We start from the raw sequence: 17,748 nt of genomic DNA, 5'->3' as shown, positions 1-17,748 counted from the left end.
GACTGAAGCGCCTGTACGTGCACGTAGTTATATAGTTATAGACTGAAGCGCCTGTACGTGCACGTAGTTATATAGTTATAGACTGAAGCGCCTGTACGTGCACGTAGTTATATAGTTATAGACAGAAGCGCCTGTGCGTGCACGTAGTTATATAGTTATAGACAGAAGCGCCTGTACGTGCACGTAGTTATATAGTTATAGACTGAAGCGCCTGTACGTGCACGTAGTTATATAGTTATAGACTGAAGCGCCTGTACGTGCACGTAGTTATATAGTTATAGACTGAAGCGGCTATACGTGCACGTTGTTATATAGTTATAGAATGAAGCGCCTGTACGTGCACGTAGTTATATAGTTATAGACTGAAGCACCTGTGCGTGCACGTAGTTATATACAGTGTACTCTCGTTATCTCGACATCGGATATCTCGATTTTCTCGATATGTCGAAGTGAGCTCAATGTCCCAACTTTTTTCCTTCTTTATCTATGTTAATAAACATCGCGTTCCGATTTTACATGTATTTTCTGTGGTTTATCTCGAAGTGCGAATAACTGTCCCAGTGTCGGCAAAGGTGAGACATTTTTTCTTTGATACTTTACCGTCCCGCTTGCCCGGCTGCTCCCGATACTGTGCGGTAGTTAATTGATCCGTTAATTGCATAAATGACCACACGTGTGTAATGTCGTTAGCCATTAACACTTTAGTAAGGCTTGTCACTTTATAACCTGTGGGTTTATTTTATACTGTACTAATAATCGATTGAACTTTGCATTTCAAACTACAAAATGTACATGTACAGTTCAGTATTCCGGAACGTGATTTATGCATGTTCAGATGAAAAACCCTCGTCTTGATTGGACGTCAATTGCATAATAACTTTAAATAGCAACATTGCCGGATGTTTTCTCGACAGTTTAGAAAATGATAACCGCATGTGTTCATGCAATTCAGTAACACTTAAAAGGTCATTTAAAGCATTTCAAAAGCAAATGTAATCGTGCCTCGTAAAAACGCGTATATATCAGGTAATAGATAGGGTAGTAGAAAGTATTATGCCACACAGTGACGGCTTTAGTTAGACCACTTAGGAGGTATATATATGTTAAAAACAAGGTAAATTTTCGTCTCATTTTTTCTTTGAAAACGCCTAATTGGATATCTCGAACACTCGTTAACTCGATATGTTTTCTTGTTCCCGCTGACTTCGAGATAACGAGAGTAGACAGTAGTTATAGACTGAAGCACCTGTGCGTGCATATAGTTATATAGTTATAGACTGAAGCGCATGTACGTGCACGTACTCATATAGTTATAGACTGGACGAAATGAGTTATTAAATAATACTTAATTCAAATACAAGAACCGATCGTTAGTGTTCGTCTTTTTCAAGGCATTGTAATGAAATACGACGGAATTTATGCATATATTAGGCGTAATTTGCAAGGCAATATTCGATAAAGTGTCGAAAATAACCCCATGAGTATTAAAGCACCAATTGTTTTAGCTATTTGGGTCACAACACACTTTTATTCTCTGGCTTAAAAAAATCCGTTTTGTCTTCGTCGAACGGCACAAAGTAAACGTTCGTGCCAAACAATGCCTCATATTGACGAAACAAAAGCAACGCTGGAAAGAGTCATTTACGCACTTGTTTATGCAAAAAGTAGTACGGTCTTAAATCATTGAGGTAATCTAGTTGTTTTGGGATTAATTTTAAAGTGAAACACAAGCTCTCGTGTCGATATTTATTACTTAATATCCTCAATATATTTACCGAAGTAGCGTCTTTATTAGTTGTTTTAAGTTTCTACATTGTCTGAAAAAATACATGTATATTATTAAATATATTACGCTAAATATTAACATGGTGAAACAAAATTTATAATATGTTAAAATTTTATTGATGACATAACATTACGCGATGATATATTTTGCCATGAGAAATACAGGTGATTACAAATATTTATGTATATTTTGTGCAATAAAAATTATATAGTTATATAAACACACTTCAAAGTATGCCCGTTTTTCATTACTCAAATAAATTTAAAATACCAGAAATTAATAACACTGTGAACCACATTATCATATTAATGAAATATTTTATATTTCGCTTCAAATACAAAAAACAAATACCTACTTTCAACTGTTTTATAAATTATTTAAAACTAAAGATCCAAATTGAAAAAGAAATAGCCCTCAACAACGATAAACTTCATATTTTTGAACAAAAATGGAAACGCATAAACTTTCAAAACCCAGTCCAGTTGTCTTCTACCTAACTCTAGTAATAACAGCATACACCACATGCAACCAAATCAAAAGGAAACAGTATATCCTACCATATCATGTATAATATGTGTTTGACATTATTACTGTTGTATTATACCACTTTTGTTCTTGCTTATGCACATATTTACATTGTATGTTTTATATTGAATAAAAAAAATAAAAAATAAAAAAATTTATTAAGTCGAACTGTAACTGAGCTAGATTATATTTTCCACTTCTAGACTGGGATATCTACACAGTGAGCGGTTGTAATTTCAACTACGCTACAGGGGCGTCAATCGCGTTGAACGTCAAGTGCACGGATACTGGCGGCAAGTCGGACACCGAAACGTTCACCGTCAACCTGATACAGAATGAGGTACGCTGGATGAAATTTTTCACCCATTGTATGAGCTGCGTTCTGGGACAACTGGGCTTAATGCATTTCCATTAGAGTCGTGTTCTGAGAAAACTGGGCTTAATGCATGTACGTAAACTGTCATCCCAGATTAGCCTGTGCAGTCCGCACAGGCTAATAATGGACGACACTTTCCGCCTAAACTTGATTTTCGGTAAGGAGGGACTTCATTGAAATTAAAAATACCATAAAAGCGGAAAGTGAAAATTGTTACGCACATGCATTTAGATCAGTTTTCTCAGAACACGAATCAATAGATCCCGTCCTCGAGGCACACCATTGTCTTTAACTGCGAACACGGGATATGCAATATACGTTATATATTATCTCTAACATTGTCAGTGTGCAGAACTGCATTTGGCAAGGGGCGGCGGAACTGCACATGTTGTTAGATCAGCAAATAATAACTGATTGCATAGCACTAAACTGAATTGGTTTCAAACTTCACTGAGATTGAGATCTAAAAAAAAAGTTTGAGATCTCAAATTTCACACATTTTATAATGAAAAATGAGGTCCTTTTTGCAAGATTATCAAACATAATTTGGAAATAATGTGGTCCTGTAGAAGACACAGGAAAACAACTATGATACCACGATGCACAACACACGTGTTGAGATGCGTATTCTTTGTTTGTTTGAAGACTCGTGTAGGCACGTATAAATTGAACTTATCAGAGAAACAAATATGGAAAGTGCCTGTCTCAAATTCTTAAATTTGTTGTAAAGCTTTCGATCGTTCCACAAAAAGCTTTTAAATTCATGTTCATTTCAATATTTATGGCAGAAATTATTTATTAGATTTATTTCTAATTAAAAAAAAATCACTTTTTTTTTTGTACACGTTTCATAATTTGGTGCTTGAGTATAAAAATCAACAGCAATTAACATCTACTAATATTCTTTCAATTTTATTAATATATTTTTGATAATTGCTTAATTAATAATATTAAGACCTTAACAAGTAAAACTGCACCTTTCTATTTCCTACTCCTTTTGTCTTTTCTGGTCCAAATTTCTGATTAAAGCCGCCAATTATTCACAACCTACCGAATTCAACGAGCGTTCACGAAGACTCTGACGTCGAAACGTTAATTTACGTTCTGAACGTCACGGACGCGGATAGTCCGTCTCTTACGTGCGTCTTCGTCACAGCGTCGACGCTATTCCGTCTACGAATGGTGACCGGAGGTACAAGTAAGTACAAATATCAAATACTGTGACGGCTGAGCCAATGTATTTGGCAAAACACTCTCAACATATTATTAATGGTGAACATTCAATATGTCCTTCATTGTATTTAAAGTCGTCAGCGCATATCACAATGGTAACTTTTCAGGACCCGTATTCACCAACCAATTCTTAGACTTAAGAATAAAGAATATACTTAGAACCAAGAAAAATGTGTTCAGTGTTTAAATATATACAGGCCTCCACTGGTGATTATGTCATTAACAAAATGTTCTATATGAAGAATAATATAGATAGAGATGTTTACTGCAAAGTTTGACTCAAAATTAAAAAAATTCTTGAATATTCTAATTTAAAGAATTTTCTTTATTTTTAGACTTAAGTCTAAGAATTGTTTGGTGAATACGGGCCCTGGGCGTCTCTATATATGTAGAAGTCTTTCATTAAGCCCTACACATTACCGTATATAAATACCCTATTTTCAGAGTGGGGGATATACAGCGTCGCGGGGGCGACGTTCGACTACAATGCAAAGAATAGCTACCAATTGGACGTAAACTGCGCCGACGAACGTGCTTCTGACGTCGACGTCTTCACCGTCTACCTAATCAGGAACGACCCGCCTCAGTTGACAAACGTTCCAGGTAAAATTTATAAAGAACATAAATCAAAAAACAAAATATTTCTTTCTTTATCATGCGTACGTTACGCTAGAGTTAATATCCTCGACAACTTTGAAAATCGCATTTCAAGTTTACAATTCGTTTTAACATTAACATCGTTTACTTTTAATCAAGTGGTTAACGTTCGATTAATTTGAATGATTTCTTAATTTGTTAAAACGCCTATTGCAGCAAACATTTCTCTGTCAACATCTGCGCCGATAGGCTATGACGTGTACAATGTGACGTCATTCGACACCCCCGGTGCAGATGGAAGAGCGAATCAACTGACGTACACAATTACGTGTGTTCCGACAGATTGTCCGTTCACTATCTTAGCATGTGAGTGTCTTAGGTTTGTCAATGTAGAGTACGCAATTTTAACAATATAGTGGGAAATGTGTTTTTGTGTGATATTTTATCGAGTAAAAAACGAGGTGAATAGGCTGTACTTTTTTAGAATTATATTTATAAAAAAGCAAAGTTATTTCCGTTTAAACTCGCCTTTATATAACTTCGACGTTAACAATAGATTATTTGCAAACATAATCATACTAAGAGACCCTTTGAACAGTATACTTTCAAGAAAATCAATTTTGCATTTAACAGTCGATAGTTTTTACTAAGCAAAATGCTCGGTAAACAAAATATAATAGCATGATTAAAATGCGTAAAACATTCCTTTTCTTTCTCACCCATCCATAGCGGGCATGCTGCAGCTGAATATGGGCATCACCACCCTTAGCCTCGTCGGATATGACGTCAGCATTAAGGTGTGCGATCACAGGAACTGCGGTGACATCAGGATTCTCACAGTTAACATCGTAGGTGAGTAGAAACCTTTTTCGTCGGCGTCACCAATAGCAACAGAGGCTAGCTTACTAAAACTAAATGCAAATGCGTTGTTGTTTTTTGTTCATTTAAGTAAAAAAAAATTCATGTAATTGATTAAATTATAATATTGACGGGTATATTCAAATAAATAAAAAGTGAACGATACATATACAAGTAACTACTACGTATCTAGATTGAACTGTTTACTTATTTAGCAACAATCAACTTTTCGTTATTTTAAACATGTACGAATATGATGTCCCAAACGACACCCCTGCGTTTTTCCAGAAATCAATGACCTCCCAGAGATAACTAACCTGAACCAGAACCTCAATGTGCCCGAAAATAGCGCCACAAGTCACGTGCTGCTGACCACCGCATGCACGGACTTTGACGTACCAGACGACACGCTGTCATACAGTATGACGTGTAGCCCTGGCACCGGAAACAACATGTTCTTCATCAACAGCGGATGTGAGTTATTCTCATTTATATTAATCGCAAAACAACCTTCGCGCAGATATTTGACTGCTTCAGAGCATAGCGCACATAAGCAGGCGAGGTAACAACTGCAAGAAGTTTGATTATCAAACTGTCGTCACAGTGGTCTCACCTACTTTCTAAAAGAAAGGGTGAGGTTCAGAATTACCACTGGTTTAACAAGTTTCCGTCCTAAGCTACTTTTATTTGTGAACACCATTACTATCATAGTTGCAAGATGCATAGTAAATCGTTAAAAATCAAGAATGTTTTAAATTTAAAGTTGATAGTGAGGATTAGGACGTGAGTTGATCTTTTGACTGAATGGATTTAATTTGTCTTTTGATTATTTCATGCCAATGTCTGTGATTTTTTACATTGAGCATTTTTAATGCTATAAACATTATCGAAGGAAAATAAAAAATCTTATTATAGTGATCCAAATAATGTATTATTAATAATATATGTATTTAAGAGCTTTTGATATACCGAATCGTAACCGTTTATTAAGACATAGTCCCTTGAAGGTCAGTTTACTTTTTTTTTAAAGTACACACCAAAATACTTTTTCCCTGTTATTGCACTTAAAAAACCAGGTACATACATATATGTTTCATTTGAGTTCACTCGTATAAATAGCACAGTATACACGGTTCCTTAAAAAATCAATGTAATAATTATGACAGTATATACATGTGTATAATTAAGCACACTGTTAAAAATACATCCCTTTACGCACACTAGTTATTTGGGCTGCAAAGATTGACCTTACATCCCTTTACGCACACTAGTTATTTGGGCTGCAAAGATTGACCTTACATCCCTTTACGCACACTAGTTATTTGGGCTGCAAAGATTGACCTTACATCCCTTTACGCACACTAGTTATTTGGGCTGCAAAGATTGACCTTACATCCCTTTAAGCACACTAGTTATTTGGGCTGCAAAGATTGACCTTACATCCCTTTACGCACACTAGTTATTTGGGCTGCAAAGATTGACCTTACATCCCTTTACGCACACTAGTTATTTGGGCTGCAAAGATTGACCTTACATCCCTTTACGCACACTAGTTATTTGGGCTGCAAAGATTGACCTTACATCCCTTTACGCACACTAGTTATTTGGGCTGCAAAGATTGACCTTACATCCCTTTACGCACACTAGTTATTTGGGCTGCAAAGATTGACCTTACATCCCTTTAAGCACACTAGTTATTTGGGCTGCAAAGATTGACCTTACATCCCTTTACGCACACTAGTTATTTGGGCTGCAAAGATTGACCTTACATCCCTTTACGCACACTAGTTATTTAGGCTGCAAAGATTGACCTTACATCCCTTTACGCACACTAGTTATTTGGGCTGCAAAGATTGACCTTACATCCCTTTACGCACACTTGTTATTTGGGCTGCAAAGATTGACCTTACATCCCTTTACGCACACTAGTTATTTGGGCTGCAAAGATTGACCTTACATCCCTTAAAGCACACTCTAGTTATTTGGGCTGCAAAGATTGACCTTACATCCCTTTAAGCACACTAGTTATTTGGGCTGCAAAGATTGACCTTACATCCCTTTACGCACACTAGTTATTTGGGCTGCAAAGATTGACCTTACATCCCTTTACGCACACTAGTTATTTGGGCTGCAAAGATTGACCTTACATCCCTTTACGCACACTTGTTATTTGGGCTGCAAAGATTGACCTTACATCCCTTTACGCACTCTAGTTATTTGGGCTGCAAAGATTGACCTTACATCCCTTAAAGCACACTCTAGTTATTTGGGCTGCAAAGATTGACCTTACATCCCTTTAAGCACACTCTAGTTATTTGGGCAGCAAAGATTGACCTTACACCCCTTTAAGCACACTCTAGTTATTTGGGCAGCAAAGATTGACCTTACATCCCTTTAAGCACACTCTTATTATTTTGGCAGTATAGATTGCCCATACATATGACGTACCATTTGGGTCAAAAGTCAACAAGACCTACTAGGTAAAAAGAAATATGTACGTCGACGTACATTATTTTGTACCTCAACGTACAAAAATGTACTTAGACGTACAATTTTTACCGACCCTTGAGTGTTCGCCAATCAGAAGAACCCTTACATCTGTTGCTTTGATCCGCATGTTAAACATTCACTGCGTTATTTTCAGACTCTTTATACGATTTTTATTTCAAAATTTGATTCCATATTATTTGGCCTATGCTTTCTAAACAATCGTGTTATCACAATAAAACAGCGGAAGTCTACACTGGGTATAAGCGACCTGCTGTGGTGATCCCTATCCATTTGAGCGTCAAGTTATGACATATAGATCAGACATCGGCCGGCTGTCTATAAAGTGTTTAATATTTATTACTTAAACCGTTTTAGAATTAATACCGTCAAGTAGATACTTATTTTTAATTCTTTGTGGGTTTTTTTTCTCTCAATTTTGACATTTCTATTTATTTTTTCCTAAATTAAAAAAAAATATTTTTAAACATTTATTAAGAATAAATCTGAAGGAAAAGCGGCTCTAGAGACGAATGTTTTGATTGGCTGTTCAGAAAATTTGTACTCCGACGTACAAATATATACGTCGAAGTGTATTTCATATTTGTACGTCAAAGTACAATTTTTGTACGTCGACGTACATATTGAACGTCGACGTACATTTCTCTTTTTACCTAGTAAATCTTGTTGACTTTCGACCCAAATGGTACGCCATGCATACATGTATAAGTATTCTCTCAATCAAGGCAACATACATAGGTCGGTACTTAAAAAGTTTTCGCGAAGACGCAGAGACGACCTATAAATAAAGTTCTAATTTAAACACAGGAAGCCTATATGAGTCGCGTTCTGAGAAAACTGGGCATAATGCATGTGCGTAAAGTGTCGTCCCAGATAAGCCTGTGCGGACTGCGACACGCACAAGCATTATGCCCAATTTTCTCAGAACGCGACTCGTATAGTGTTTTAAGGAACACTCCTAACAAGGGCTGTTTTGCATTGTCCTTTTTAGTCAACTCATAGTCCAGGTATTATGTATTTAACATATAAATAAACTCAATACGAGGCAAGTGTACATTGTATATGGACTTACATTACATGCTATCTTACGGCATATTTATTCTTATCATACCACTGCATTGATATCTGCCTGATATAACGTTGCCTGATAGTCTATATTTTTTATATCATGGTCAACAGGAAGTTCTTATATCAGTCAATGTTTTGAGTAACGTGGGATTTGCAATAAAGTCAACAATTTCTATCAAGATGAATCAGGTTCAAGAAAAAAAAATTGATACCAAGAACGTACATATTTTATTCTGGTTTAAAGTCATAAATCACATAAACGTTATTTAAAAACAAATCACCTTTTAAAAAAATCCCCACAGACCGCACTACAGAAGTTAAAAGACGTCATCAATGGGACAATAAATCTTAAATATCGATATAGTCATTGAACTTGCGAGTTTTGTACAGAAAGTCAAGACAAATGATTACTGTATGCTAATCCTCAACTATTTAGCGATTATTCGTGTCGTCTTTTCGAACGCCGTTGCTTCATGCATGTCAACGTGTAAAAGACGGATCAGCAAAATCAGCGGGGATCCGTACATTTTAAATATATAAAAAATGGATTGTTTTGCAGATTTTAAGGAATATGTGGTGTGATAAACAGAAAAACAGGTTACTCACCTCGACGTTATATTATTCTATGCCTCGCCTGATATATTACAAAACGATGGGACAGTAACCTGTATTTCTCTATGTATACATGTATACACGTATATCTAGATTTTAACGATACTTCGTATTTTGGTCGAAAAAATAAAGGTTCAGTAAACATGTTTTTAATGACTCCATTGAAGCTAAATGTACACGATTATCAAAGGGGGTAACTGTTGTTATTTGTTGTTCATTTGTCATCATTACTTAATTTCGGGACGTGAAAGTGTTTCAAATACAAGCACGGCGCAGTAAAATTCTTTAATTTAACGGACGATAAACATTAGCTACACAACTTCTGACACGTTCAACTTTCAAAACTTCAGCTGGGCAGATCCGCACGGCTTCGACTATTATAAATTACGAGACGCTGGCAGTGAAGTCATTTACTTGTACAATTACCTGCTCCGACGGACTGGCGCTGGATACGGCGACATTGAATATTGACGTCACTGATGTTAATGAGAACCCTGCGTTTACCCAGGCCGCTTTTAGTGTCAACGTTGACGAAGGACCAGTAAGTAAATGGCACAAGTTCATATAACGTTGTCATTAATATAATTTTAGTATCTCTTTCGATCACCTTCCTGATTTAAACATGTTTTTGTAACATTACAAATTTTCACCCAAAAGACGATTCATGTCTTATAATGAATTACAGGTAACGCAAAATCAATGCATTCTTTTACGATAATGTTTTCACTTGTGGTATGTTTTATGTCAAATCCATTTAAATCAAGGGGTTAACAAACCATGATAACCATACATATATTTTGAAATTGTAATCCCTTTGAATAAGTCCTTTGATAATTTATCAAGTCCGCGCTATATCCCCATTGGAGAGTGCTGTTGATAAACACGCATCTAGTTGATTGATTTCAGGGCGGAACTCTGCTACTAGCGTCCGGGTTGTCGTCTACCGACCCAGACGTACCAGAAACTAAGTTGTACTCACTTGACTGCAACCCGTACACCGGTTTGTATATTTATCGTTGGCATAGGAGTATTTAATGTGTACTAGTATACTGGTATTATTGTAAAATAAAAGTGTATTTCCACATATGGGGTACTGAACTATTTGTTTTCTTAATGCAAAGCATTCATATATTATTCCTTTCAGGGTATTTTGCCATCAACAGCGGGTCAGGAGCACTGAGCTACGCCACTAACTATGACGTCGATCCCGCCGGTGGTATGCCGACGAAGGTTCAGTGTACCGTGACCGTCACGGATAGCGGGGGGCTCACCGATACTGCAAGCATTTCCATAACAATAAGTAAAGTTACAATACATGGTGTTTTTAAATATATCTTTCATTGAAACTATTAAGTTAAAATATATATAATTAAGCTCGGTTGCATCACAAGTACGACGCGAGAAACTGTCGATTCCGTTTCCGGGAAGTACTTTTTGTCTATTTTGGGAGAGCTAAAGAACGCTCTTACAATGAGGAATGATACATAGACATCCCAGCTCCTTTGCGGACACCATTTCTATTCCACCTCGGTGACTTTGAAAGTAGTTGAAAATGTCGCCGCGCAGACATTTCGTCACATTTGCAGTGTCTTCTATATAACTATAGCTATCGATTCAAATCAAACATGTTTTAATACATGGTAACCATCGCCGTGCAGCAATTTTGTCACGTGTGAAGTGTCTTCTTTTATTACTATAGCTATCGATTCAAAACAAACATGTTTTTATACAACGTAGCCAAGAAAGTGGGTGTTTGTGTTTCCATCAAACACTATTGTATTGCTTTCAAGTGACTTCGAATTTTGACAATTGCCATCATAGACAATGTACATGTATATATATTTGTTTACACTATTAAACGGCCCTTTGTTAGACAATGTCAACAATTTTAAAACAGACAATATCAACGACAACGCGCCCACATTTTTGCCGGCGTTCTACTCTTACTTTGCCGACGGCGCGGCTCCGGTATCCACCAACAAGCTGTCTCCGGATAGCCCGGTATCGGTAACCGACGGAGACCTCGGCGCATTTGGGCAAATTACATATAGGTCAGTGAATCCTCCTCCTCCTCATCATCATCATTATCACCACTACCACCGTCGTCGTCGTCGCCGCCGTCGACGTCATTATCATACTCGTCGGCGAAATCGTCGTCATCATCATTATCATCCACCACTTCTTCCTCGGCCTCCTCCTCATTCTTCTCCTTCTCATCATCATCATCGTCGTCATCATCATCATCATCATCATCATCATCATCAATCATCATCATTATCATCATCATCACCTTCGGCAGCAACAGAACACCGTTGGCTAACTTTCTCATCCGAGCCATGGTTATTTATATTTTACATCCATTAGCCTCAACCAGTCGTCTCTAGGCGACCAGTACTTCGGTATCACTCAGAGCGGAGAGATCTTCGTTACCAAGGCAATCTCAGTTCTTGGATACGGCTCCACCGTCAGCTTCGAGGTTGTCGCTTCGGACGGGGGCGGTCGGTCGTCAAGGGCAACGGTCAGCGTGGTCGTCATGGCAACTACAACAACGTCGACCACAACCACAACCGACAGGTAATGGAGGCATCAGCATTAATATTGGATAACCTGACTATTTGGTTAAAGACGTAGTTTTGTTCAGTTATATATGAACGTGGGTGCTACGTTAAACGGTAACGTACAAGTCCAATGAAAAGTTTTCATCGTTTATAATCCTTCTTTCGCGTGTCTTAATGTATCTCGAATGTTTAAATAATGTAAAAATATATGATTCTTGTAGTAAATATGTTCGATTCTTGCAAAATGCAGATTGAAATCACAACTGATTGCCCTGTCCAAAATAAGAAAAAAATGATTAGGTAAACCTAGTGATTTATTGGAACAAATATAACGCATATTGGTTCAAAAACGACAGCGTGACTTTCCAAATATATTTCATATTTCAGGTACCGGACGTTTTTCGAAGACTCCAGGAACATCGCCTGGTTTGTGCCGGCGGTCGCTCTCGCAGCCGCCGGGGTCGGGCTAAGTGCGTACATGGCCTTAACGTACTGCAAGTCCACTGGACCAGCATTTAAATTGGCTTGCAGATGGTGAGAACGAGTCAAACTAGCTTCGACCATTACAATCATACACATTAACCCATTTATGCCTAACGTCTAGAAAAAGGCCTTGGCAAAGAGCGTTGACCCAGATGAGACGCTGCATGATGCGGCGTCTCATCAGGGTCTGCGCTGTTTGCTTTAAGGAATTGCTGTAAGAATTATTCTAAATATAGAAATAAATATACTAGACATCCCTTATTTTGGAAATAAATTGATCCAATTTAGAAGGATGGGAGGGTCCACTAGGCATAAATGGGTTAAGTGGCCAGTGTCGCCGTTTTGGTTAGTGCTAAATAGTTTTCTTAAAATAACATCGACTGCTGTATAAATTATACCACATTTTATAGTTTTCCACCGGTTTCAAAGGAATGAGCACTAGTTTGCCCATCGTCATACATGTCTGTTTGTCCGTACGTCCGACTACAAAATGAATACTGCAATTTTGTAAATAATTGACAAAAGCGATAACTATATAAAAATGAATATGTCGAAAAGGTATGGGTTTGTAACTTTGTATTTAAAGTTGTAAAGATAAGTTTAAAATTGACCGAATAATCCAATAGATTATATGTACACCCTTTGACAAGCAGCCGATATTCGATGCTTTTCATTTCCATCTACTATTATCGGCTAAGTGAGGATTATGACAACCCGTTGTCTTTCTCCATGGGGTCAAAATTCAGGTCACTTGAAGGTTTACATAGAACAAATTCCAATATAACCTCAAAAGAACATATAAAATGATCACGAGCCATGGTAGAAAGATTGGGGTATAGATTTCGCACGTGCCTGACTGTCAATCCTTTTCACTGGTCTTCCAATCGTTTGTCATCCCGGTAATAATAAAAAGAAGATGTAAAGGTCGACAATAACACGGTTTTCTAAGATTTGACATGGTTACCTAGTTATGGATAATACTTGAATAAGATTCAAAATTGGTCTTGATTTGCCGTCAAGAAAATCATTCAAATGCTCTCAGATATATGGAACAGGAGAAATTATAACGGACACACGGACACGGACAAATGAAGGAAATTTCTTAGGTGGATAATTATAATATTTATATAAAATTGTAATTGTCATCTATGTGTGTTTCATTGAAATGACACTTTTGTATATTTTGCATTACCTGTGGTTTATAGAGAAAAATGTGTGTAATTTAGCATTGGCATTTGACTGTTTCAAACAACAATAACAGTGAAAATGTTGTGTCTAACTACTTTTATTCTAGTTAACAATTCAATATAGTACAATTAAAGTTAAGTCCATGATGGCAGTCTCACAAATTGTGAAATAACGTCACTATTTTGACGCCATGACAATATTATTACCGCGAAATTCTCCACTTAAACGCCTTTAAAATAAATACAAAATGTTGGTTTTTATAGATACCACTTATCGATGTTTAATCTAATCGTAATCAGAAAACATGTATTTCGTACTGGTTGCTGTTTGATTAATTAAAAAAACGTGTTCCGATCACGCAGGAAAAAAATCAATACATTTTGGACATGAACAAAAAATTTCTCGTTCAGTCTAAACAAACATGACTCACTTTACAGTTTTTTGTGTAGGCATGCCTTATTGTGCACATATGTATTATTATTCACGTATGTTGTAATGTACACGTTTATCTCAGCTGCAAGATCGAGAAGGTATACTCGGAAGCCCGCCGCTATGACGTCACTAGACTCAGACCCCGTAATCTACCTACACGTGCGTATCCAACATATATTCATATTAAAATGTTAACTAAATAAGACTGTGCATACATGAATGATTTGTGATCAAGTGACTAAAATCGAGCTTGAACGGCGTGTATTTCTTTTATTATACGTTAACATACAACATATCTACTCTGTTTATGCACTTTAATTCTGGACTTGGACTCGACTTATTTGTGAAAAGAGTAATTAAATGTGTTAACACTTTGAACCTTCAACGATATTTATTATTAAACGCGAAATTACTAACGGTATAACCATATATATAATTGAAAATTCGTGTATCTATAGCATCAAACTACAATATTGAATGGCCATTTGGCTATCGTAGTATAAATGTAAAATGTATTGTTGCTCTTTCGACGTGTTACTCAGATTGCATTAACAGGTCACATATTTTAAACACATTTCAGCCAAGCCAAAGGCCTTCGAATTTTGGCACGCATGATTTCTTACACGCATGTACGTATCACGATTGGTTTCACATGACGATCCAAGACAATGCCATTTTCATAAAATACTATTTGAAACAAGCTTAGTATTTCATGTTTAAACTATAAATTAAAATCATTATTTCATCAAAGCCATGTGTGAAAATTGTGATCAAACAATATTGTTTGTTTCCACTAACAACGCCAACATAGAATAGACCCTATGTAGGTCGGAAAAAGTTTTATGTGGCCTTGTTTACTATGCACGAGCTACTTATCTGTTTAATAGAGATTTTTCATGACACCATTTTTCAAATCAACAAAATTTTACTAATATAATCGCACGTGGCAAAACTGGAATAAAATGAACAGGCGAAGGTCAGTAAGGTGTTTAAGACTTTAATGTATACTATCGCATATTGTACAAGTCGTGATTGTCGTACACGGGGCCATGTTTTAAATAAGTTTTAAAGCATCCCTGTTAAGTTCCATTTCACAAGAATATACTTATAACTATCGAATCAAACACATGTTATGCTAACAAAATCGCATATATGTGTTGCATTGTTTATTTTTAATTTAACACGTGTTTAAATAATTGTATATATGTTGTTATATTTCAGGATGCAGACAGCACACGGTCAAACAAAGACTATCCATTGACAATTTTGCTCTAAAAAAATATCGTGTATAAATTGACATTTGATTTAATGATTGAAACCTTTAATTGAAATAATTAAATGTGTTTATTGTATTAACCGCTGTTCCATGACAACTAAATGTGTATATTTCAATTACATTTCCTTTTTTACCATCAAGGAATTAAGAAAATCTATTAAACAACATATGAAACAACATTTGAAAACTCGTCCTGTTGCACTGTATTTATAATTTAGCCAGGCATGTAATGAAAGTGGGAGGTTGCTGCAAACACGCTTTTTGCTTTAAAGAAATATGTATACCGTTACGTCATAAAGAAATGTGTTTACCGTAACGTCATAAAGAAATGTATGTTCCGTTACGTCATAAAGAAATGTGCGTACCGTTACGTCATAAAGAAATGTGTGTACCGTTACGTCATAAAGAAATGTGTGTACCGTTACGCCATATTGACATGATTTTATTAAAGATCAAAGCTTTAGAACTTGAAAACTATGCACATGTATATTTTGATTAATTATATTTATCCTCACAAACAAAGTATATGGAGGATTTAATGTAAATCACTGACCGGATTCTAACCATTATCAATTGAAAATCAAAATTAGGTCTCAACGTCTTATCGTGCAATTGTAGTCTACGACTAAAGATAAATTGTTAAAAACAAGACAAAAATGATACAAGATCTAGCTATATTGAAGCTTTTAAAAAAAGCACGGACGGTGCAGTTTTATTCCTGTATAGCTATAAGTTCAACAACCGGCATTCGATATTCGGCCAATGTAATATGATGAACGCAATATTTATGTTTGACTTAAGGTCATTGGCATGTCTCAATTATTTTTTGTTTGCAAAGCAATACTGAAAGAAAGGATGTAGATGTATTGGTTCAAAGAAGGTTATCTATATTAACAAAGCCGAAACCATCTTGGCGTGTTTTACTTGGGGATGCACTTGGAGAAATAAGAGTTATGATCGCCGTGTTACAAGTTTCTGTTATGTGTTTTTTTTTCCCGAATGATTTAGAAGCGGCAGTAGTTGTAGTAGTAATGGTAGTGTTAGTAATAAAAGTATAAGACCTTGCGCAAGGCATGCCGTCTCACAATAGTCAACACATATATTGAACATCAATGCATATTGTGTCACATTTATTGACCGGACACATTCAGCCCGTAATAATAAATAGTGATCGAATAATTGACCATGATTTATCAACCTGACAATGAGCCTTAAAACGCTACATGCAACCTCATAATACTATTTCTGTATGTACGCGACAAAATGACATCTCGGCTTAAAGTTTCAATCGCAAAGTGCATAAACACTCGTGTAATATTAAAATGACCGGTCTCTGATTAGTTCGTGTGTTAAAGAGTCCTCTGCAAAAAGTCATGCATGAAGATGAAACAGACAGAGGGGAACATTATAATATTGTTTTCATATGCATCACTTCACGCCCATGCGTTTTATAATTTCTCGTTTTTAGTTATTGTGACTAATGAACTCCTGAGTACCACTAGTTCCTTGTCTGAAACTGAACAGCGTCCCAATCGAAAGTTGGAATAATATGATAATAACACGACACGATCATCTTAAAATCGCAAGGTAATTCGCCTGTTCTCAAATGCTCACATTCAGTACCTAACACAAGAGGAACGTATACAAAACAGCTACAAAATGAGTTGGAATTAACCCGTGCAGAGACGGAGATACGCTTACATACCTTTGGCACCGAGGACGTGGGCGAGCAGTTGTCTCATAATTGAAAAGGTTATGACAGAAAGCGGGTATATAAACGACTATCTACCATGATGATAAGGGCTCCATTGAGACATTCAGAACATATCGCATATTTAATCCTCGGACAATAAAGGTTTTAATTGGCTTAAGGATATAGCTTCGTTGAGCTAAAAACCGACCTGTTTAAGTTGAGTGTCGGAACCCGACATAGTGATTGAGAGGATACATAGCTGTGGTAAGGTACTTTAACCCATTAATGCCTAGTGAAATCTCCCATACTTCTAAATTGGATCAATTTATTTCCAAAATTAGGGGTGTCTAGTATATTTATTTCTATATTTAGAATATTTCTTGCAAAAATTCATTTAAGCAAACAGCACAGACCCTGATGATCTGGGTCTACGCCGTTTGCCAAGGCCTTTTTTCTAGACGTTAGGCATAAATGGATTAAATGAACGCTTGACATAAATCTAAAGAGGATTCATGTTTATTCCATATTTACTCAAATTAAAAAAGTAATGTTATT

At 36.3% G+C, this 17,748-nt stretch overlaps 2 protein-coding genes across 3 annotated transcripts in view; both read left to right on the top strand.

Moving 5' to 3' along the window:
- Positions 1–15,672, top strand: part of LOC127859315 (cadherin EGF LAG seven-pass G-type receptor 3-like) — a 30,017-nt gene extending 14,345 nt beyond the window's left edge. Inside the window, exons 8-22 of the mRNA XM_052396586.1 lie at positions 2,515–2,651; positions 3,717–3,885; positions 4,365–4,523; positions 4,734–4,883; positions 5,247–5,369; positions 5,664–5,849; positions 9,914–10,104; positions 10,470–10,563; positions 10,708–10,863; positions 11,461–11,614; positions 11,928–12,137; positions 12,509–12,655; positions 14,307–14,383; positions 14,805–14,853; positions 15,446–15,672. Of these exons, the coding sequence (XP_052252546.1) occupies positions 2,515–2,651; positions 3,717–3,885; positions 4,365–4,523; positions 4,734–4,883; positions 5,247–5,369; positions 5,664–5,849; positions 9,914–10,104; positions 10,470–10,563; positions 10,708–10,863; positions 11,461–11,614; positions 11,928–12,137; positions 12,509–12,655; positions 14,307–14,383; positions 14,805–14,839 (1,988 nt within the window). The 3' untranslated portion in view covers positions 14,840–14,853; positions 15,446–15,672. The remainder of the gene's footprint in view (positions 1–2,514; positions 2,652–3,716; positions 3,886–4,364; positions 4,524–4,733; positions 4,884–5,246; positions 5,370–5,663; positions 5,850–9,913; positions 10,105–10,469; positions 10,564–10,707; positions 10,864–11,460; positions 11,615–11,927; positions 12,138–12,508; positions 12,656–14,306; positions 14,384–14,804; positions 14,854–15,445) is intronic.
- A 1,599-nt stretch (positions 15,673–17,271) lies between these two features.
- LOC127860088 (angiotensin-converting enzyme-like) overlaps positions 17,272–17,748 on the top strand; it is a 63,723-nt gene continuing 63,246 nt past the window's right edge. Inside the window, exon 1 of one of the 2 annotated variants that reach the window (XM_052397888.1) lies at positions 17,272–17,457. The gene's annotated coding sequence lies outside the window, so the exon portion shown is untranslated. Of the gene's footprint in view, positions 17,463–17,748 lie in introns of both variants that reach the window. The other variant, XM_052397889.1, reaches the window with a different exon arrangement.

This window comes from Dreissena polymorpha, chromosome 15 (genome assembly GCF_020536995.1).
Source record: "Dreissena polymorpha isolate Duluth1 chromosome 15, UMN_Dpol_1.0, whole genome shotgun sequence".
Taxonomy (NCBI): Eukaryota; Metazoa; Mollusca; class Bivalvia; order Myida; family Dreissenidae; genus Dreissena; species Dreissena polymorpha.
The sequence above is the reverse complement of the archived record's forward strand: the minus strand, read 5'-3'. Positions and strand labels throughout refer to the sequence as shown.